The sequence below is a fragment of the Zosterops lateralis genome (assembly GCF_965231275.1).
Source record: "Zosterops lateralis genome assembly, chromosome: 2".
Taxonomy (NCBI): Eukaryota; Metazoa; Chordata; class Aves; order Passeriformes; family Zosteropidae; genus Zosterops; species Zosterops lateralis.
Genome location: NC_139763.1, coordinates 22251174 through 22275790, shown reverse-complemented (window position 1 = coordinate 22275790; position 24617 = coordinate 22251174). Strand labels below are relative to the sequence as shown.

Below are 24617 nucleotides of genomic sequence, written 5' to 3'. Positions count from 1 at the left end.
CTTTAGAAGCTTCTGGCTGAAGTCTAAGCCAAAACTATTGTCACCAAAATGTTCGTAAAACGTACCTTAAGCAGTAAAGAACAGCTAATATACTTATTAGTGTTTTATCTATTTGTCAACTAGCACTAAAAGAGTTAAAGCCCTCTTTGCACTTATACTTTCTGAAAGAACTGCCATAATGAATTTGGGAATTAGAAGTCCAAATCTGTTTTGGTTGATCCCTACTATTTTGATCTCTGCTCACTTATGATAGTCCCAAGTCCTATCTTCCCAGGTTCTTTCCAATCAGTTCTCTCAATTGACTATAATCATAACTCCTCAGCTTTTTCCTCCCAGACATTCCCAGTTCTCTCTCACTTCTGTTCCTCAGTTTTGTTTTCCCATTCACAGTCATCCCTTCCAGTTTCTTTATTCTCCACCGTTTCTCCTCATTTCTGCCTGCAATTCTCATTTCAACTGGTTCTCAACTTCCATTTTTACTACTAAAGTCAAAGTAAATTCTTCTAGTTCTGCCTATTTTGTTTCCTCTAAAATAATTTTACCCACCTCATTTCTTTGTGAATCTGTCTCCCTTGATGTCTAGTTTCTGTGTACCAGGTCTTTCAGTTTTGACTTCTTTATCTTCTCTACAGTTACTTTTATATGCCATAACTCACTGATTTACAAGATTTTTCTTTCTTGACTGACTATCCCCATTCTCTCTGGAAATTATTGTCTCTACCTCCTTTTCCACTCTTTCCCTTACAAATTTCTACCTTAATCCTGGTTTCTTCCACTTCTTGTTCAAGGATAATGCACAGTGCAGGTGTGAACTCATGCCTCACGCCTCACGTGCATTTGAAAAAGGCTGCCTTTATCCAGAAAAGATGGGAATCTTACTAAGAGACAGAAGAGAGTCTCTGTTCTTTTTGATATGTATGTCTAGCACAGTCCATTACAGCCTGAAGGTGCTCAGTTTCAGCCAGGGCATGGTCAGTGCAGTTTAACACAGAGATATCATGAGTTCTGATTAAGGTAAAATAGCATTCAAATCATGTATGTCTGCAAATACTCTGTTTTTGCCATAAAAGTGTATAATGGTATATTGTATTGTGTACAATACATCCTTCTTCTTGTTTTAGGTTGGATATGGCATGATCATTCTTTATAGAACTATCAATTTTTTAAATCGATTTTACTATAGACCCTAGTATTTATGATGTTTGGGAAGAACTTTTTATTAAACACTCCTTACAATAATTTCAAAGTGCATCTTTTCACCCTTTTTTCCATAATATTTGTTCCTTTCCAGAAACTTCATCTTTTTTTCCCCCATTATTGAAGAGAAATTCAGTCATTTCCTTCATTAGTGGAATTGATTAACTTTTTTTTTCTGCAGTGAGCCTTGGAGGTTTTGGTCCTAAATGATTTCAGTTTCTATGTTCCTCAAATAACATTTGTAGCTAGAAAAAACAAAAACAAAGCAAAAACCAAAAACAAGGACCAAAAAAAAGCCACAAAAACATCCCAAACCCCGTGTTAGCTGTTATGACTTATTGCTAAAAAGTGCATGTATATACGCAAAATTGCCACTGAGGTTGTACCTAGTTCTTTATTTGTCTTTTTTAAAGGCTTCATCTGTGTAAAGGAGTGGAAAGAAAAATCAGCCATATACTAAAATATGCATTTTTATTTTTAAGAAGTATGAGAGAGAGAATGTTTTTAAAAACTTTCAAGAAAAAATAAAGCCAACTAGAATTATTCAATCTTTCTTTTTCTCTTTTACTATACAAAGTGTAATAATAAGAACAAATTAGATTGACAATCTATTTATTATATTTTCCACTTGTTCTTACACACCAGGAAGAAGATGGGGCTCCTTTTACTTCTAATAATTTGCCAGTGTGCCATAAATGGTATCAAAACACACAGTGTTTCAAAGCCCAGTATAATTTTACTGATGGCTGATGATCTTGGTATTGGAGATCTGGGATGTTACGGGAACAGAACCTTAAGGTAGGATGATACTTTGGTGGAGTCATAGCTTTATATTTAGTTTTCAATGGATTTTTAATATTAAAAATTCCAGAAAATTCAGAGGTTTGATTAGGTTTTTTTATGAGTAACCAAAGTTAATAACTTTTCCAGAGATTTGAATATTCAATCCTTATTTTCTTTTTTTGACCAAAGACTTAGCAAATGCATTTATGCTGCTGAAAAGTTGCATTATAAACAGAGGATTGAGCAACCAACCAAATAAGAGTAGCTCTAGAGAACTAAAGTATAACCATCAATTTTCTTCTAAAATACACATGACACAAGTACTATGAATTAAACATATTTTGAAGCACTCATGATTTGGGACAAGCTTGTTGTTAACTAGTTGGAAATAAAGAGCTGATATTTGCCATTAATTTTTCTTCATACAGTAGTAAATATAATAATTTAAAAAATGTTAATATACTTGAATAATGCATCAGTGTGCCCTGGGTTAGATGTGATGGTTGTGTAAACAGAGCAAGTGATATCTAGCCATTGTGTTTCAGTGGTGCAAAGTCTTTGGCAAAGTTAGGTAATACATTCAGACTAAAAGCACCGTTCCTTGTTCTTGTTCCTGCTGATGTTACTTAGAAGTAAAATCTTCTCATAACTTAGAAAAAAATAAAAATCAATTAAAGCTTCTGCTTTTAAACAGGGAAAAATATGTACAACACTGATGCTTGGATCACTCCCCTCACAGGCACCATAAATACTCCAAGATCTATATTCTCTGCTGGGAGAATTTGGAATTAGATTTTTGGAATATGATGAATTTTCATCTTACTGATTGTTATCAGTAGGTGACTTTACAGATAGAAAATAATTCCATTGGAAAATTAATGTTTCTGACTATTCAGACTTAGATGCTGGGAGCACTACTGTGCCTTGAGGTCACGGTCATTAATCTCCAGGGTCAGAGATCTATTAGAGCATGCTACAGCTGCTGCCCTGTCTGCATTAGTAATTTTCATCTGTAGAACCAAGGACACAACATTTCTTCCTACAGGAACCAATTTTAATCTGCATGATGAGCCAGATCACAGACAAGTTTCCCATACAGATATGGAAGCTAGGTTGTGCCCCTGGGTCTAATATAGCAGACATAATCATGTCAGACATGTAGATATTGTTAGTATAGAGCATAACACAGAGTCATAATCATTTGAATCTCTTCTAAAAACTTACAGCACCACACAACATTATCCCTACCCCAAAAAGCTTTTGCTGGGGAGAGACAGAAGAGACACTAAGTTGGGAGTAAGGAAGCACAACCTTTCTCTAGTCTCTCTTGCCCTCATTACTGAAGCAAAAAGGTTGAAAAATTACAATTTTGGTCAAGAAATACATTAAAAAGGGTTGCAGTACTGTATGTCCAGATGTTGCAGTTTAACACTGGCCATGAAGAATAGAAGAAAGTGGGGAAAAAGATTTTTACTGCAATGTTATAGTATTTCTATTCAGTATTAACACCTAATGTAAAAATGTTTGATATGATAGTATTTGGAATTGCAGCCCACCACACTTTTCATAATTTACATACAGAAAATTTTAACTGGATTTTCTTGACCCTGTTCTTGCCTCAGATTCTGCTTACCATGCCTGTATCCAAATAATCATCTTTGTGTGTCTTTTTTCACCTGCTTGTGTTTTTCCAGAACCCCTAATATTGACAGGCTAGCAGAGGAAGGAGTGACACTTACTCAGCATATAGCAGCATCTCCACTTTGTACTCCAAGCAGAGCAGCTTTCCTGACAGGGAGATATCCTATAAGATCAGGTAAAATCCCATCACTTCATTTATATATAAATATAGTACTTTATTTACAGTAAACTGTATACAGGGTTTTTGTCTGGCCTTTCTTAATTTGTTTACCATTACTAGGTTAAATAATGGTAAATAATCAATCCTTTCAGTGACTGATCAAGCTCAACAGAGTTGATCTACATTTGAAGTATTTCATATGTATGGGGAAAGTTCACATTTCAGAAGAGTTGACACAAAGATAAAGTTATTTTAGTGAATAAAAGGTTTTTTGTTGTTGTTTTTTTGTTTTTTTTTTTGTTTAAATACTGACAAAGCAATCTGACTGTGGTTATTTAATGCCAACCATATCCTGGACTGCATCAGGCACAGCATCGCCAGCCAGGCAAGGGAGAGGATTGTCCCAGACTCTCTGTGCTAGGGTGGCCTCACCTCAGGTGCTGTGTGCACCAAACCTGACAGAGCTCAAGAAGTCTTTGGACAATACTTTGGGGCACATGGCACGACTCATGGGGATGTCCTGTGCAGGGCTGAATTCAATGATCCCTGTAGGTCCCTTCCAAGTAAGTGTATCTTATGATTCTCTGTGATTCTATGAAATTCCTCCACTATTCAATGACCCAGGCTCTTTGCCTGCCTCCACAGTTGCATTCTGGCTGCTCCCACGGTCTTGGTGGGCAGCCCAAATATTGAATGGCACAGAGATGCATCTAGAAAGACTCAGTGGAAGAACCCAATGTAAATACTTCTTCTCAGACATTTCTACTTCTACTAAACCTTTTTGTTTAGACAAATTGTTGGGTTTGTGTTTTGGTTTCCTTTTTTTTGCAGGGGGGGTGTAGGGGCAGGATGGTTCATTAAGGTACTCAAGTTATCCTCAAAACTGGGAAGAAGAGAGCAAAAAATCTCTCAGCCATTTGAAGTGTTATTTTTGTTCTCTATCTACCCATAGACAGTATAAAGTATCCTGTGAATACCTGCATTTAATTTCTCTTACTTTTAAAGTACCTGATCCAAAACCTATTTGAGTCAATGAAGATCTAGTCTGTTTATTTTAGTGTGCTGGGTCTGAGCCTCTCAGTGCTTAGCCATGCAACTTTAACATTCCCTTAACATCATTTTTAGCAAGGATCATTATACATTAATCAGATCACTTGTTCATTAGTGATAAAACATCCTGTCCTTGCTTCTGGGAATGAAAGCAAAGCAAGACTCTGGAGCCTACTTGATATGTTCTTGCTCACTCAAATCAAGTAACAAGCTTCTGCAAAAGTGCCAGCTAATATAACTTGCTAAATTTTCCATTACATTCATCTGCAAAGGAAAATTTTATATACCTGTTAAAGATACATTGCTATTAATATTTACTGTAGGTAAAGTCACAGGTCACTTTCCATTATGTTCCTTGTTCTTATTTCTGAAAAATTAACACTTGAACTAATTTTTTTCTTCACTGATCAGCTCTCAGACATACTTAATCATTTCCATGTAGGTACAAAAATTGAACTTTGTCCTACTTAAGTTATAAAATTTCTAAATATAGATTGCTTCCAAATATCAGTGAAGTACTAGTAAAGACTTATTATAGAAGACACTAGAACCATGATGTGGAAAAAATGTTAGAAATATAAAACTCCTGCTAATAGAGCTGAAGAAAAAGATTCCAAAACGCAGTATTAGATGAGACACAAGCTTAGAGAAAGGTAATGATGAAAAAAACTAATTCATGCTTCTGTACTTTCATTCTTATAATTAACAGAATTACACTGATTTCAGTTACAAGAGCTTGAAATATGTAAAAATAAATATAAATTAAAAAATGTAGATAAATATATGACTAAAGCTATCAGAAGCATTGACCAGCAAAACTACATGGAGTGAAAAACTAAAATCAGCATTTGAAGGGTAGGTTGAGCTCTCTTTAATAAACCAGTTTAACAAGTTTTTCTCATGTAACCACAAGAGATACCTGAGGGAGGATTCTGGTTGTCTACATTAGTCATGTAACTTGGGCACTGTAATCATCCAGTTGCATAATTTAAACTTCCTGAAGATACATCTGCACAGATTTGCATAGATATTCTCTGTTCTTTCTGTCTATTTTCAGTGCCAGCTCTCATCTGGAATCCTAGTAATCTAATTTTCATGAACCTGAGCTCTCAAGTTCCTCATCCTGAGAGCAGTTTATAAGCTCATTTGTGTTTCTCAGACCCTTAGTATATAGAAATGACTGTGCCTTATTTACATGTTGTCTTGTTAGCCGGTACCTGATGCTCCTTCAGTGTGCTCTCTCTGCATGCATTGGATGATGTGTCTTCATGCCACTGGAGCACCCCATCAATGCTGACAGCTCAAGCCACTTATTTACAGGATCAGATTCTCTCTTGCTGTTTCTGACCTCATGAAATTTATGTGCCCAGCAGTAAGACTGCCCTATTTGAATATGCCTTCTCTGAAAAAACCTTAAGGGCTTATAGAAAAACACATATGAGGACAGGGGAAATTCTCAAAGTAGAACTTGGGAATGATCTCACTTAGTCCTTATCTTCCTTCCCTCCCTACTTACAAGAAAAATAAATTATGCAAGCTCAACTTCTTAAAATTTTGCTATACCTTAGAAAATCTACAGAAGTGGCTACAGCTGTTTATGTGACCCCATGGTTATAAACTCAGAATTTTTTTCCATTCTCAGTTTCTGGTGTCCATACAGAAAAGACCTCACTTGGCTAAATGGATGATCATATCTTGCGACACTTAGTGTCTGATTGTAATATGTCATTTAAGTAATACCACTTAAGGCAAAAAAGACCATGCAGAGCTAATGAATGGAAATTCTTTCTTTGTATTATCCTGGTCTCATTAATTTTTATTGTATTTAGGAATGGCTGCCTTCTCACGAGTTGGTGTCTTCTTATTTTCTGCCTCTTCTGGGGGACTTTCTTCTGAAGAAATAACTTTTTCCAAACTCCTGAAGCAGAAAGGTTATGCAACAGCTCTAATAGGTAAAATTGCAGACATGCGCTGCACTGTTTTCTTTCATTTCAGTTTGAAGAACATTAGCTTCCCATATTGGCTTCGAAGGGCCTGCATTAAGCTTTTATCCCTCACAGCATAATTAATTTATTTTTCTGGAACAAAGCTGAGCACATTCCCATGCCTATGTGAAACACTAGTCAGGTAAGTACATCTAATTCACTTGTGTTGTTATAGTCTCATTTTGCAAGGTACTGAAGAAACATGATGAACAAACTGAAAAGTAGTGAAGCTGTTGAAAAGTTTTCAGTATAAACAGGAGTTTGATTACATCAGAGAGACAATGAGGGATTGATTACAGGGTACGAGTCAGCACTGTTTCACCAGAGTTCAAATTCCCATAAAGTAAATAATGTTTTACCTGGCCTACCATCTTAGTCATCAGACAGAAATGGATATTTCTAGGAAATTTCTCATATTATTTGGTAGGTATTTAATATAAAAATGTATTTCTCTCTTATTATAAAGATAGTTCAGACAAATGATCACAGCATAAATATCCAGTAATAGGCAAAAGGAATCATACTAATTAATATTAAATAGAATTGGAGTTAATATCATAAAAGTATGACATTAAAGGTTTCTGAATTCTTTTTCTTAATTTGACCAGTGACTTATTCTACGTTGCTTATATTTTAGAAGATTTTTGTGAATTTCAAATTGTACCACATAATGTGTTTCTGTACTGGAATTGCCAGGAAATGGTTGTGCAGAGAACATTATACTGGAATATTACTAAATTCATTTAGATGAAGGATGCATGCAATTTGTTTTTTAAATGAAACAGAAACTTGCAATTTTGAGAGTAATTTTTGTTAAAAATACCAGACTATTTAGCAAGGCTAACAATTCATGCCACTGTTCAAAAAATGTCTGTATTATGTAGGTAAACCAGTGTCAGTTTTCTAACTAAAAATCCTACTTAGCTATACCCAGCTCTATAAAGCATGATGTCCTAGAAGAATAAAAATAGAAAACCAGAAATTCTTATCAGAAGTTTATTTAGTGTAGGTGTATTGGAACTGTAGTACAAAAAAGCCATTCATAATTTGTCATGTTTCTTTTAAACTTAATTCCTATTTCTCCATATTCAATTAAAGACTGGGTTTTTTCTGTTTGTAGCAAGCACAGTAATACAACTCATTTTCTGGGGCTGACCCAGTTAATGTTCTTTTTTTAACTCCTTTTGCTGCAACATGACAGCTTGCCACTTAGATCTCCAGAAGTTATCTCCATGATGCTTAATGAACAATTCTTCCGAGTGGCCTGAATGATAGCTATGAGACGATAAAATGTAATATTACCATATCCTTAGAGTATAATGAAGGTTTCCAAAAATCAAGAAGTGCATTAAAATTAGGGATAAAGCATATGTAAATGACAGAAAGAAAAATTACGTAGATTTGAAGGCTAGATAGGCAGTCTGATTCACAACCAGTTCATTTTCTGCTTTTGCTGGTATTCCTATTGCATGATATTGGTCTAGGTCAGGGAGTCTTTGCTTGGTTCAGTCTAACTCAGTAGCTCCCAAACAATTAATTGTCAAATTGTGCACCAGTGATGGATTGGCATGAGGGTAATTTGAAGCCTTTCTGTTCCTCATGCCTGTAGTGTCATTTCAATTTTTTTTTTTTGCCAGTCTCCTCTCTAAGGACATTATTTTTCTTCCCTAGAGGCATTTTTGTTTCTTTTTAATTTTTTTTCTCCTCTGAATATATGCTTCCTTTTGTTTGATATGTCCCAAAATATATTTTAGCTATAAATCTACTTTATGTATACACTTTTCTACCTCATTGTTTTCCCCTGTGACATAAAGAAGATGACAACCAATAGATCTGTCAGGAAAGCACACAATCAGATCTGCAACAAAACGGATGCATAGAATCCATAATATTTCACCAGTAGGAAGAAATGCTGATGTTTTGTTGGAAAGACCTATTCATAATGCAAAAATTCTCCTTAAATTTGACAGATAGTATTTTAACTACTGCTATACTCAATTACAATTGAGTAAAGGTTAATTTTTCCTCACTATTGCTATCCAGTGTGTTGTCCAGGATCCAAAGTTTAAAATCCACCTATGTATCTTATCTCCAAAGCTAAAATACTAATTGATAAGTGGTACTTATTTCTTTCAGAATGAAGTATTGTAATGTTTGGGCACATCACAGTAGTAAGGTGTCCAATTCAAGATTGAATGAGTCTATGGAGTGGAGTTAATACAACAGTTATTTATAGAACAGTCTAAAAGTCTGTCCATGCTAATTCCATACACACTTATAATTTTTGCTATGTACTTCAAAGAAATATATTTCCTTAAGAAAGTATTTTTGTTTGCATTTCACTCCACATCTTGTATCTTGCAATTTATCTGAAAAGCACAAAACCGTTCCAAAAGAAATATATCGTTATATAAAAATCGGTCTTTGTATTGTTCCCTTTTCCACTATCTGATGGAAAAATACAGGGGAAACATGCATTTCTGTAGTGTCCCCAGGATTCTGCATTCTGAGAAATAGAGTTTCAAGTGAAATTTCTTGGCTGAATAGGACTTGCCTCTCACTTCCCCATGCCTTTCATTGAATTGCTTTCGCTCTGCAGAAATCTTAATTGTGTCTGATGGAGAGGGAAAAAAGCCTAAGTCTCAAATTATTATGGTACTCATAATTTACAATTAACAGCATAAATTTCACTCAAAAGCTTGGTAGAATCTGCTGAAATGCTTATGATGCTTGTGTGAAGTGTCCGTTCTATGGAGCATCACTTGGCAAAGAGATGAGAGCATTTTGCATTGCTCTCAGATTCAGAAGGGCCCAGAATCTAAAGCACATTACAGTAATCTGTTCAAGCACTAGCTCAAGGCAGGGGTTATTGTCACAAGGAGTGAAACAAAACATGTATTGTGGACCCAGTCATCACTTGCTTTTTCAGAGTAGTGCAGGATCTATCAAAACCTTCTACCTCCCTAGCCATTTGAGAGTGGCAATTGTGTCATTCTGTCACAGCTGCCGATATAATTTGAACTGGGGCTTCTGTTGCTTTTCCTGATAACCTGATCTCTGCTTTGTTTGGCTTAAGTTGCTTCTCAACAAATCTTTTTCTGAGGCCCAAGTTCATCTTGACATTGAACAATTTGTTGTGCTTGCTAAAGCCCTTCTGATAAAAATAGGACCTATATTTCCCCCTGTCCTGATTTCTTATTGCAAGGTTTTTCTACCCTGGCTTATAGTTGAAATCCAGTTAAAAAAAAACCACTACATGTCATTATAAGTGATCTTGAAGGTATACTTAATTTGTTTGAATTTCCTTTTCATATTTTCTTACTGAATTATAGGTGCTTTGAGATTAACATATAATAGCAATTAAAAAAAAATTAAAGCCTGAAGATCACTTATGTACATGACTATAAGCTCTCACCTTTAAATCACTTATCTAACTTGATGAAAGTTTTTTAATTTTCACTTTGTTACAGATCTGGCTTTATGATTATTCTGTTAAGATGCTCATCCAAACCTGAGAGAAAAATTGAAGCATTTCTTTTCTAAAATCTGCATCTTTGGGTTCTGGGAATGAAAACCATAGTTCCAGACTTACCAAGCCCTTTATAGCATCATTATGATTTCTGAAATTTTAGTACAATGGTGGGTACTGATTGTTTTTTAATTGACCGCAATAATTTTCACTGGACTTTGTCAAAAGTAGTGACTAGAACCATTCTGTTTACAAAAAGCAGAATACCACCTCAGGTGAGGGGCCATCTGACAGCAAAATTCTGGTGGGATGAGAAGGGTGTAGAAGTCTTTATTTCACTGCACATAAGCAGACCTGAAAATGTTTTATACCTACTTTGATGATATACAGAAGTTATTTTTAACTTAAGACCATCAAGAGATGTATGAGGACAACTGCAATCAACTAAACACTCAGATTCAAGATTTCTGCTTTTCCTCAACCTTTGCTAACAGGTGAATTAGCAATAACCTATGAATAGCATTACCTATGAATTTAGGCATATGACATTCTCATCCTGTTCCTCAGTTCTGTTATTTGTGGAAGAGAAATAAGAACATCCAGATAAATTCCTAAATTTAAAAAAAGCAGAACTGATCCCCATGTTCACCTTCTTTGGTACTACAATACTTGCACTTGTCACAGCAGAAGGAAAAAGTGCAGGATGAATATGCTGTTCTGGAGACCCAGGAGGAGACATTCAGGGATGTTTGTATCAGGACTCTATTACAGATGTGTAAAAGCTGGGATGGATTAGAAAAGGGGAGAATTCTGTATATGCCCTTTTTTTTCTATTTTGCATTTTGACTGCCATGTGTATTCTGAAGTCTCTAAAACAAATATTTAGAATTTCTTTGGGCTAAGTTATGGGAATGAAGACTTACTGGGTTTGCAGATTTTCTTGTTTATCTCTTTTATGATCACAACCTCTGAATTATGCTGGTCATGTTTAGGTGTTTGAGTCAGAAAAATAAATAAAGTTTGGCCCAGCAGTATATAATGTCATATGTTTTGTCAAGGCCAGCATGATTTTCTTAAATATTCAGCACATTTTCTGGCTGAGAAGAAAGAACATGTTTCTATCAGTAATCTATCTCAATAACCTTAACTGAATTAGAATTTTTTTTACTATTATTCATTTAGATTCAAATAACAGCTACCAGTTAGGTCTGTTACGCTAAGCAATGCATAAGCATATGGTAAGAGGTTGTACCTGAGTCATAGAATGAATTATCTAGATACTTACCATAATCAGCATGAATATAGATTATACTAGTAAAATGCAAATCAGGCTCAGTGGTTTCTTGTGTCAGACAGCATCCAACATTACTGCAGAATTAGAGTGATTTCGTAGTGGGACAAAATGCTAGGAAAGATAGTATTTGACAACAATTTACTTGTTACTGTTGGTTTTTATTTTTATATATGAAATATATAAATACAAAATAATTGGCCTCAATATATATATGTGCATTCTGAGGGATATTGGCAATTTCAGAGATTTTAAAATAATTTAAATAATAAATTCTTGATTTATTTTCTATTTGTTACTGTTTTTTTCTTCTTTCTTGTTTTTTTTTTTTTTTTCTAACTAGTCAAATTATTTGCCACAAAAATTTCAGAAAAGGTATTTTGTAATTCCATATTAGTTCTTCCTCTTCAATCAGTAGCTGCTACAAAGCAATATTTTCATATGACAACTACACTTGCTTAATTTCCAAAGTTAACTGTCTGTTAGGGCTCCGTTGCTCTTCAATGACCTGCTAGCCCACTCAGAATTTAATGTTCTTCAGCAGCAGCCATGCCAGGCTATTTCTAACTGAGATGAAGAGGCAGACATTAAAAAAAAAAAAAAAAAAAAAAAAAAAAAAAAAATCTTTGATGAAGGTTAAACAAAGAAAGTTTAAATAGAAAATAGGTATCCACACAATAAATGCTAGGAGCAGGGGGATATCAGTCAGATAGTGATGATTTCATATTTCAAATAATGCACATTAAAAGTAAGTTTGATGAATTTAACTACAAAAATGCTCCCTGTCCTTCTCTCTTTGTAGGAAAGTGGCATCTTGGGATGAACTGTGAAAGCAGTAATGACTTCTGTCACCACCCCCTCAGTCATGGATTTGATTACTTTTATGGCCTTCCCGTGACCAATTTTAGAGACTGCAAACCTGGCCAAGGCAGCGTATTTTTAAAAGGAGTTCAGAAAGACCTTGTCATCCCAATCCAAATTGCTGGAATTGCCCTTGTGTCTTTGGCAATAGTGCAGTACATTGGCCTTCTCAAAGTACCCTTCCAAGCATTGGGTTACTTCTTGTTAATAATCACAATTTCACTTGTGGTTTTGATTTTTTTCTTCTATCATTTTCGACACCTAAACTGCTTTTTAATGAGGGACCATCAGATTATCCAGCAGCCACTGTCCTATGAAAATCTTACTCAGAGGCTGACAAAAGAAGCCATGCAGTTTATTGGAAGGTAGGTTTCTAACTGTGTTTTAATTTAATGTTGGCATTTCATAATGGCTTCTGAAAATTGGAAAAAAAAAGTCTGGTGGGCACAAGGAATATGTCATTATATATATGATTGTAATTTTTTTCCTTTCCATCTATGTATCCTGATGATAAAGATTACTTAATCATAAAAGATGACTGAAGTTAATCTTTTTGGTAAGAATGACTGTTTGGTTTTCTCCCATCAGGTATGAGATTAATTTCTCTATAAAAAGGATAACATTTACATTTACAAGCTTCATAATTTATTTTTTTTTTTTACTTCAAAGATTTTAGGACTTTATTCTTAAGAATTTCATGGCAATGGACAAAAAATGATGCACAGGAAGATGTACAGGAAGATGCACAGGAATATGAGGAAGAATTTCCTTACTGTGCAAGTGACAGTGCCGTGGAACAGTTGCCCAGAGAGGTTTTGGATTCTCCCTCACTGGAGATAGTTAGGAACTGCCTGGAAATAATCCTGTGCCCTGTGCTCTGGGGTAACCCTCTTGAACAGGGAGGTTGGACCAGATGATCCCACTGTTGTCCCTTCCAGCTTTACCCATTCTCTATTCTGTGATTCTGTGAAACAAACGGGTGTTTTGAAAACAATATTTTTGATAGCTATCCCATTGGGCCACCTATATATTGGATTTACAAAACCATCCTAAGTTGTTGTTCATTCTTGCTATGTCAGTTACTTTGCCCTAATTGTCACCAAAGGGCTCTTAATGGGATTAAGTCAAAAAAGTATACAATTGTATATTCTAAAATAGAAATCAATATATTTGGAGAAAAAACATTTAATCAATTTAACTTCTAGGGGAAAAAAAAAGTGTATGCATTTTTCTCCACCACTTTTGACACAAGTTGCAGCATTTTAAAAACTACTAAATAAAAGTAAAATCATATTCTAAGATATAGAATTACTATTATCCTGAATTTCTATTCTACATCCCTGAATTACTATTCTCTAAGGAATGTAGCATTAGTTTCTGTGAATATGTACATATGGTGTCATTGCTGGATGAAAACATATACCAAGAACCTGTGGCTAAATTTTCTAAACTTAATGACTCCACAAAGCAGCTGCTTCTAGCTGTTAGCAAGAAAAAATGTTTATGTAAAATCTTGATCTCATATTACAATTTTTTATCATTTCTATCCTTATGAATATTTGATGTGGCTGTTTCTACATATTATACTGAAAAAATGGTTTTTATAACAAATTTCCTTAAATGCGTAAGTCTTCCCAACAATCAGCATTCTCATAAGTATTTATAAATTAACTAAACCATCTTCATTTCCTCTTGGCAATGGGAATAGATATAAAGATTCTTTCTCAGATATATTGTAACTAATTTGACAGTGAAGTACTTCGTTATTAACACACAAACAAACACATTTGAAAATTGTTGAGAGATTACTTGCTTAGTGACCAAGCATTTGGTGATTTCAAAAGACTCTCAAGTACATTAACTGTGTGCTGGTATATTCTTCCATTATTTACAAGTATATAAAATTCCTGTAGTGATACTGTTTTGGGTATATATGAATGTTTCACTGATTTCAATGCAATGACGATAAAATGTTTGCCTCAAAATAGGTGAGTTCAATATGGAAATCCATGGTAGAAAAGTAGTAACTCTTTAAACTATATTAATATGTGTAATGTGCACGTGTTACTGTGTAGATTAGTGTTGTTGTTTGACCCCAGTGTTTAGAGCTGGCAAAATAATGTACCATTGAAGTCAGCATAGCTTTGTTGACCCCGCTGGAGGTAAGTGGCTTTACATCATTTAGACACTTAGCCCCAAATGTCAGTGTAGTTTTCAGACAACAGTGATGTTAAATTGAAGTCAAGGTTAATAGCACATATTCATAATTTACAACAAACTTTGTTACAGGAGTGCTGCAATTACAGTGAGAATTATAACCCAGACTCTTCATAGTCAATGTTATATTGAGAGAATATCCAAAGATGTTAAAGTATTGAGAAGCAGTTAGGGCATTTGAGCAATATTAACTGTGCTCTTTAATGAATCCACATGCAAAGTATATGACCATAAACCTTACTGCTGGAGATATGAGTAATTAGATTAATATTCACTGAGCTGATTTGCCCCATGTATTAGTGTGAGCAACAAAATCAATATTTGCTTTGACACTCTAGTTCTGACATGATAGATTTCATACCTATCAACTCCAGAGCACCAGTAGACCACTGCTTTTATGACTAATCTGCTGGCTTTGGCCATTTGTAGGTGAATGGCCACCAAGAGGTGAAGGACAACAAGGTTTTTGAAAGTCATGGTGCTTGACAGAATTCTTGTTATTCCAGTTCTTTCAGTCCTTTAGTCACAGGCTTGAACACTGAATTTGTCAAACAGTTTCCTTTTCTTTAGCTGATATATTAAGTAGCAAACTCAGTCAGTTATGTACACTGTTAATCCTTGTGCACAATTTACCAGAGTGCAAACAAATTTGAAGTTCAGGTCATTGACTTCCAGACATTTTCTTTTCTAGCTGTTTCTCAGTCATTTTCAGTTCTGTGACTTTTTGCCATGTATAAACATCAAATTCTTCAGAAGGAATAAGCAGAGAAGGAGAAGTGGTGGGTAGACCTTTATGTTAAGGAATGTTTTGATTATCCAGAGCTTAATGATGGTAGTGATAAGTTTTAGTGTTTATGGGTAAGAATCAGGGGATAGGCCAATAAGGTAGACACCATGGTGGGAATGTGTTATGGACCACCCAGACAGGATGAAGAGGAAGACAAAATATTCTATAAGCAGCTGGGAGAAGTCTCACAATTTCTAGCCTTTGTTTACGATGGGGACCTCAGCTTACCAAGGCTGGATATGCAGTGCAGTGGACAGGAAACTGTGTAAGTGGTTTTGGAGTTTATGGAAGACAAATTCTTGACACAGGTGTTGAGTGAATCAACCTGAGGAGGGGCCATGCTGGACCTGTTCTCTGTGAATGGAGAAAGATTGGTGGGTGCTGCGGTGGCTGGAGGCTGTTTGGGCACAGAGATCATAAAATGATAAAGTTTTTGATTCCTAGCAAAGTAAGGAGAAGGGTTTTCAGAACTACTACCTCAGAGTGCTGGATGCTGACTTCACCCTGTGATTCTATATAATCATTATAATTTTTTATTTTAAATTCTTATAATGTCTTCATAGTGCATAGGTATGTGCTGTTGTACTTACATTGGTCTGTTTTTTGGAGAGGTGGTATTGTATTTTATCTTCCTTAGTCCAGTGCATGCATATTATAATTTTTGTTAGTTCTTTAATAGACTGAAAGAGAGCAAATACAAAATTCAATGCCCAAAAATGGCACTGGAGAAGAATGCATACAATTACAAGTGTCAGATCTGGTGTGTGAAAACAGTTAGTAGTTTAGTTGCTTACCCTAATTGTAAGTGGGCAGGTCAGCTCTGTGTATGTTAATTCTAATTGCTTTTTCCTGAGAGGAAGTGTGTTTACGTGTCAAAAATCTATCAGAATGCTCTCTTGATATTACAGTGTATTTGAAAGTCAAGTGGATGCTAATTATTTCATGTTTAATTCAATGTGATTGTTGCTTATACATCTTCAACATTCCCTTCAATGACTAACTGCACAGCAAATCCAATTTTGCAAAATGCCAGAGTCCAGTTTCTAGCGTATCAGAAGTTAACAACACAAAAACATCAGTACGTGATATAAAATGCCTCTCTGAAAAAATTCTATATGTGATCACAAGTAATAATAATATTTTTTAAAAGTCTAATGAAATCTACTTTCTAGAAAACAGTATTTAAATACAAGCATGATAGCATTTAAAAGCTGTGGTGAAGGTGAATTTGAAGAACTTTCTTGACTAGTTTTACCAGTCATAGATTGCATAATGTTCAAAATTTTATTATAACAGTTAACAAGTTTTAATTTTTCTCTTTATCTATTCTATTTTAGTCCTTGAAACATTTCTGCAACACCTATTTAAAATTTTTGTTATCTGTTCTAGGAGATTGTGGTTTAGAATTTTTCATGTATCATTACGTCTTAAGATCTAGCAGTTGTCCTATTGTACTGAAGTTACAGTTCTCAAATCAAGTGTTTTTTGAATCCTACAAGAATATTCCTTATAATTTACAGCAAATTAAAAATTATAGAGAAGAATTTGTGTATCTCTGTATACATATAATGTATATGTGCACATATATTAAAAATGTAGTAACTTATAAAATGTGGCAACTTAAAAAATGTAGCAACTCTACTGGATCTTCATGCCTTTTCTCTCAGACCTCTGAATATGCCTTTTAAACAAGAAAGTAACAGGAAGAAGGTGTGCGTTCAAATAGGGCTTTACTAAACCTTTAGAGCATCTAAAAATGATTTGGGACCTCACTAGTTCTGCAATGAATGGCAGACTGAATGTTTGTGCTTGGGATTGACATGGCTCAGGTGCAGGCCTTTGCACTTGGACTGGTTGAACTTTGTTAAATTCTCATGGGCCAAACTCTCGAGCTTGTCAGGGGCCTCCAGGTGGTGTTCCTTCCCTGCAATGTGTCAACTGCACCACTCAAGTGCACAGAAAAGCAAACAATTGCCCAAGGAGTTTTCAAAGCAGCCAAGCATTAAGAGCAGATTTGCAGGAAAAAAGTTAAAGACTTGTGTTTGAAGCACAAAGTCAGATTAGTTTTAATTGCTCTCTAACCCACTTTATACCTGAGCTGAATCCTTGAGTAGTATAAAGACACCTCGCAATGAAAAAGAACCCAGCACTTTGCAATGCAGAGGAGTCACCAGCAATGTAGTGCTTTAAGATGTTTTCAAGATCCATTAAAAACACCCTGAAGAATATCTTATGTCAGATGTATGTAATCTCTCTAGCTACTCAATAAATTGAAAGAACTGCGTGACTTGTGAGGATAAAAAAATCTCAAATCTTTTGAAACAGAGATTCTCTGTGTTTGGGCTGTGTAAAAGACAGTGGGAATACATTTTTGAAAGGAACTGTTTTTTGAGGTAGTTCAGGAGTTAAGCTGTTATTGTCACATTTCTCTCCTGCCTACTATTTTCAAAGACAGAGTAAAGGTATTCAGTTTTGATTCTCCTCAAAGTGTTTTGGTAGGAGATAAATAGCTGCCTCTGATCTTTTATAGGATATTAATTGGTGAGACACTTCTCCACCTGACAGCAAACTGCCAATGAAAAGCTGACAATTTTAGTAGGAAAAAAGGGAATGATGTAGAGGCCTTCCATATCAATTATTGATTTGATGACTCTTCATGAAAGTTAGATCTTTCTGTGAGTTTAACAAACAACAAACAAAACAAACTTGAATTATTATATCTTGAAAATACATTTGTAATGGAAGCTTTTAGGAAAGCAAATAGGCAGTTACAAGAATGTGGTGTCTCTATGGCACTAGAACATGGTTGTTTGCATGAAAACTAAATTTAGCCTGCAGTGTTAAAAGTACAAAATAATATTTGTGGTGTTTTACCCTATAATTTGTATATTAATCTCAATTCAGTGAACTGTGTTTAAGAAAATAGTCAACAATAATCCCAGACACTAAAAAAAAACAAGTGGTAAAACAAAAATCATCTGCCTTGCAGTGAAGTTCTTTAGTGAAAGGTCAGTATTACATTTATGTATATATTAATATGTAACTTTTAAGTATACATCTTTTTTTACTTCAATTGGTGATATGTCCAGTTATTTGTTGCTACAATTGTGAAATGTTCTCACATATATGACTTTTCAAATAGCAACAAACAACTTTGTTTGTATATCTTTTATGAAAAAAATTGTATATCTTTTATAAAAAAAATTGTCTTAATTTTTTTGGATCTGTATTTTATATTAATAAGGTACTACAGGACTGATGCACAAATGTTTCTAAGAGAATTAATTTTTTTTAATCCATTTTCCACATAAAAAATGTCGTATTTCTTCTGGGTTTCCTTAAAAAAAAAAAAAAAAACAAAGATTGAATTTTTAATGAAGAAAAAAATCTTTCTCAGAAACAGATATATCAAGTGAATAATATGGGTAAAATTTTCTCATTTTGTGTTTGCATATGCCAGTAGAAAAAAAGGCTTGAACCATGCAACTTGTGAAAAAACAGATCCAACCAAGAAGAGAGGAAAAATGGATCATAAATATACTAGATTAAGCGTATTTATTTTTCTTTAAGAGGAAAGTATGGCTATCAGATTAATCTCTTCTTCTAAAAGACTTTGTTTTCAAGTTCTAAATTTTAGGATTATTTTTTTGTTAATTTTGAAGAAATGTTTTTTTCATAAGCATGCCTGTATTGGGCTTCCCCTCTTTAAAGGGTGGATGAACCAACTACTTGAGGAAATACATGGTCTCCCTTTGATGTTGATGTGAATCACAGGTATTATCCACCACAGCTTGGTAAGGGAAAATATGACAAATAAAACTAAAAGTAGTCTGCAATTAGTGTGCTTTAAGTTGAGATCCAGACAAATTTTGTGGGTACTGCTTTTGTGGTTCAGCTGAGATTTACAATATGCATAATGTACTGCAAATGCTGTTAGAGCATATAGCAGTAAATTTGGCTGGTACGGCACAATTTTAAGTAAAGTAGTATAAATAATGCATAAGGAGAAGTACTTGTTTGAGCTGTGCTTTCACAGCCTGCTGGAATTGATCATAAATATCGTGTTGACAGATCACATGAACAGTAAAATTTACAGAAAGTCTATATATTGCACTCTTTCTTTTGTATCTGTTAAGGAATAGACAGAAGACAATGGAGATTGTCTGTTACTTCGAGAAGAAAATATTTTATATTAGTGTGACTTTGAGGTTATCTAGAGTCATATGCATACACATACAGAGCTTTAAAAGAAAAGATATTTGGTCATATACCATAGCCCAGAATAAAGACCCAGGTCCTCGTAACAGTTTAGTTGATCAGCTTCCAGCTTCCACATGACTTTGTGAGGAAGGAAATTGTGTTTCACATAGATATGTAGTGCTGAGGGTATGTTTTTGAGCAGCAATTGTATTCAGGTTTTTAAAAATATACTTGTAAAATGAAGAGAGATGTTTGTATTCAGAAACTGCTAGCTTTCTGCCTTTAAACAAGTCCTTTTTCAATATGTATAGCAAATAGTATTTAGATAGATTTTGTAATTTATTTTTGCTTTCAATTCAGTAAAAGAGTGGCATTTTTACTGGGTGTGTGTTTATTCAGAATTACCCTGTAATCAATTACAGCGTTCCTTTTCATCTTGTTTTGTTTTGGTGTTTGTTTGCTTGTGGGGGGACAGAGAGCCTTTTTTTTTTAACTCTATTGAAGGAAGATTTATTTGCAGAAATCTTATTATAAAATATACTAAGCGTTTGTGGTTTTGGTTTGTTTTGTTTTCCAGGAACACTGATACACCATTTCTTCTTGTCCTCTCTTATCTTCATGTCCATACTGCTCTATATGCTTCAGAAAATTTCAAAGGAAAGAGCAAGCATGGTTTATATGGTGATGCAGTGGAGGAAATGGACTGGAGTGTAGGTATGTTACATGTGCTTCTAACAGCAGTGGAAGGAATTCATGATGACGTGTGTTCACATTCACCAAACTGAGACCAGTAATTTGTATCTACAGTATATCTGTTATACTTGCCCTTTATACTTAGGGGAAAGAAACAGTCATTTAGAAAGCACAATAATCTGAGCTTTTGCAATATCTACTTTATTGCCAAATTTATTGTGTCCTACAAAAGCCCATTCCCTTCTTTGACTGTGAAGGTGGTCTATAAGCGTGGAATTAGCAGAGATATGGACATCTAACTGTGGACTTTTGAAGCTGAGTAGTTAAATTCAATCCTCTGAGCATCTGAGTGCATCTGGCCTATTCAGATTATCCTTATAAAACAATACATTCATTTAAAAAGTGACCATATAATATCAGGATCAAAATATTTTCAAATGAAGTATATAATATGCACTATTGGCATAACTAACTTGTTAATCATTTGCGTTCTCTGAATTACTGAAATCACAAAGATGAGGTCCACTTCTGTTTATGGAGAATAGTCAAAAACAGTGAATTTCCTTTCAGGGCCTTCCATTCTCTCTGAGGCTGGAGAGGAATTGGTTCTTAGATCTTTCAACAGGCTTCCTGTATCTCTAGATGTATTGAAGTGTTTCTCAGATTCCAGAGATAATCACCTGTGAAAACAAGTAACAGTTCATATTTGTAAATAATCATATGGTAGAATAGCAGTATTATAAGTGCTAAAGATGACTTTGTAGTCCTCCTTCCTGTATACCCCGAGTTGATTCTCTCCTCAATACAAGTCAATGCAAATTGGCTTTCTTCAAGAAACCTTTCTGACTAAGTATCTATAAACAGATATTTAGCTTTGGTGCATACATAAATTATGTCAGCATGTGAAGTTGAACATGTATTCTTTCATATTTTGCATCAAGAAGTCTAGCTGCAGAAACACTGGGCAAAAGGCAGTACAGCATACTTAGCGATTTATAATGTACTTACTGCAGTATTTACAGGAATGGGGAAAACGGTTGTGGGAAACTCTGACGTGCTTAGGAAGGGTTTTCAGTGTAGGAGATAACAGAACAATACTCTTGTAAATCAGGTTTCATAAAGAGAGAACAGTTTTGTTTTATTCCAGTTCTATCAACCCTGAATCTTTACCATGTCTATCAGTGGCCACCAGCATTTGGTCAATTGAGCACTTGCATTAGGTAAAAGAATGCCTGTGTTATAATTTCTGTTTGCATCCACATTGTAGCAATCTACTGGGCATTAGCTGTTTTTACTGTCTGTGTTTGGTTTCCTGTTTCTTTTTCTGTTGTGCAATATTTAGCTTATTCCAACCTAATTGGATATTTGCTGCTGCCATTACATTTTGCTGTTTTCTTGTTGCCCCAGAGAGTGTCTCTAGGGTTTAAACAGCAAGTTGGAAAGCAGGGTAGCTGACATGCTGCTGTTTTAGGCTATTTAGTGATGCAGAGGTGGTAACAGATTGAAAACCACTGCTCTTTTCCAGAATGACCACAGGCTCCTAGGAGATGTGTCAAATAAACCAATTGTAGGAAAGAAGCATGCTATTTAAATAGCTTGGGATAAACCAGAGATACAAAATTAATAGTGATAAAACAGGAAATTAGAACAAATTTAGAGGAGATACACAAGATTGCTCAGGTAGTGTCCTTTCCTATTCAATACAGGAGCATGAGGGACACTAGAGCTGGCTTATCCAGGAACAGATTCACAACTGTCACTTACTAGTATAAAAGTGGCAATTTTTCTCAGTTGGGATCTGGTTACTGAGTTTTTCTTATGTCTTGTAAGATCTTGCTGATGAGAGATGGCATATTTGCTCTAGGATGTAGAATATGTGTTTAGTTCCTCTGCTACTTTCTCCTCCATTATTAGCCTGATGAAAAAGAAAGTTATGGCTGTCATTTCCAAATGAATCTGGAGGAATAATGTAGCTTTTCTTTTTTTTTCAGTTGAAGAGAGTACTTACTTCCATTAACCTTCACTGAAAAGTCCAGTGTTAATGCATCAGCTATGTCAGAGAAAGTAGATTGATTCACTGAACTGCTGATGTCAGTAACAAGTATGTTCTTGGAAATGCCTCTGAAGGTGCTACAGTAGAGAAGTTTTAAAAACTTGTCTAGAAAAGATGAAAAAGTGAATACTGTGAGCTTTTCAGAAATGAAGATTTTATCATTTACTTGTCAGAAATTAGATTAATGTAACTTGCAAAAGCAGTAAGAACAAAATAGCCCAGATATAACAATATGTTGCAAGACTTTCTAAGTAAAGACAACACAGTACATGAGGAAAACATGAGCATATTGAAAACTACATTAATGAACAACGTCAGAAATCTTTGACCTTTGGTAGGAAAAATACACCAGCTTCAACTGTTCTAAAAGAAATTTACAGTGTTTTCTGCTGACTGAAACATGTTGTGGAAGACCCTTGTGGATGACTTAAAAAAAAGGAGTAGAAAAGAGTAGAAGTTGCAAGTAGAAGTACTGCCAGGCAGTGATGAAAAAGACATAAAGATTGAACAATGAAATGCAATGGAAACATTATTCCCCATCTGAGAGATCAGATGGAATAAAAAAGACTTTAGGTGCTATTTTCAAGAGAGAAAGCAGAAGCTTTTCTTGTAAGATGGAAAAGTCCACTCAAGACTCAGAATTCTAAATACAAAACAGTTCAATTATCAATGGTAATAATTATTAAGAATCAATGCTAAATTGGACTGCTATTCAACTGTAAGGCAATCGTCATACTAGGAGGTGAAAAGCCCCAAAGACACATGAATAAAATACTTCTTTCAATGTTTAATGTTTGTGACTTGTTAAACCAATACTGAAGAGTATGATCACAATTCACGTCAAAAATTCAAAATACAAAGCCTCCTGATAAGCTTTAGGACCATGCATGTCTATTGCTTTTTCATACGGATGTGTGTATAACAGAATTCAGGGCTGAAAGTATTCAGTTATAATGTCTGTCACTGCATGTGGCATGCCTTAGAGTATTATTCTCTGGCTAATAACATTAATTTTCTTTCAATGTAGGTTAAGCATCTTATTAATACTATTAATTATAATTCATATGAGAGCAGATGAAATAATCTTGCAGTCTAAAAATGGAAAAAATGATGAATGAATCAATGAATGCACTATCATCCTTTTCTTCCTCCCTATATTCCCTTATTTCATTCTTTTTTTCCTGATTGAGTATAGGAAGAAAAATGGATATGTTCAGAAATTGTTTTTGATGTAAATTGCATTACACTAATTTAATCCAAAACAGATCACTGCAAAGAGTTTTGGAGCCCCCTGTAGAACTGCATGCAAGCTGTGTGAAGACACACTAATCCAGCACTATTTTTGCAAATGGCTGGTTATTATTCTGTTTGCAGTAGCAGAACTACATATCAGGTCTTCTTCGTTTGTAGAATAATACCAACTGAAAGGCTTTGATGTAAAAAAGTCTCAGAAATTGTAATCTGGCACAGGCTAGGTAACTGAAAAGTGGGGGCCTTGTCTGGATGTCTTTACTGTATGAATGCCCTGAAAGCTGAAAAAACTTAACTGTCTCTCTCCCATGATCTTTTGACTTGTCTTAGGATAGTGTTAATATTACAAGAAAATATTACAGTCATCCGATGTAGGAGAGGAGAGGAAAGGAGAGGAGAGGAGAGGAGAGGAGAGGAGAGGAGAGGAGAGGAGAGGAGAGGAGAGGAGAGGAGAGGAGAGGAGAGGAATCCCGAAGTATGTTACATGTAAATTTTATTTGAAATGTATTAAAAGGTTTTATAGAATTTTATAGGAAGATTATAGCTCGGTATGTTCCCAGTACCAGAGGGATAGAAAGCTAATGAACAGTGTCCAGCAAAGGGTTATAGGAGAGACTAGAGCATTTTTAAAGAAAAAAACCTGGAGAGCTGGGACTGAAGCCCTATTCAGCCAGGAGAAGAGAGTATCTTATTGACCTACACAAATAACTGGAGGAACAGTGCAAAGAGAATGGGCCCAGGCTCTTTTTGTTTGTACCCAGTGGCAAGAAGAAATGGGCACAAATTGAAACATGTGAGGTTTCCTCTGAACATCAAAGAAAACTTTTCTACTCTGAGGATGATCACACACTAACACAGGTTGCCATAAAGGTGATGGAGTCTGGAATGGTCTAGGTCTCCAAGTGGCCCTGTTTAAGCAGCAGGCTTGCATAAGGTATCTTCCAGAGGTCCCTTCCAACAGCTACCATTCTTTGATTCT

The 24617-nt window shown here is 35.0% G+C and overlaps 1 protein-coding gene across 5 annotated transcripts in view; it reads left to right on the top strand.

Moving 5' to 3' along the window:
- Window positions 1-24617, top strand: part of STS (steroid sulfatase) — a 104963-nt gene that overhangs the window by 22641 nt on the left and 57705 nt on the right. For all 5 annotated transcript variants that reach the window (XM_083855642.1, XM_083855645.1, XM_083855641.1 and 2 more), the window contains 5 exons: window positions 1843-1995; window positions 3675-3796; window positions 6661-6783; window positions 12379-12802; window positions 20219-20355. In XM_083855642.1, coding sequence (XP_083711768.1) covers window positions 1850-1995; window positions 3675-3796; window positions 6661-6783; window positions 12379-12802; window positions 20219-20355 — 952 coding nt within the window. In that variant the 5' untranslated portion in view covers window positions 1843-1849. The remainder of the gene's footprint in view (window positions 1-1842; window positions 1996-3674; window positions 3797-6660; window positions 6784-12378; window positions 12803-20218; window positions 20356-24617) is intronic.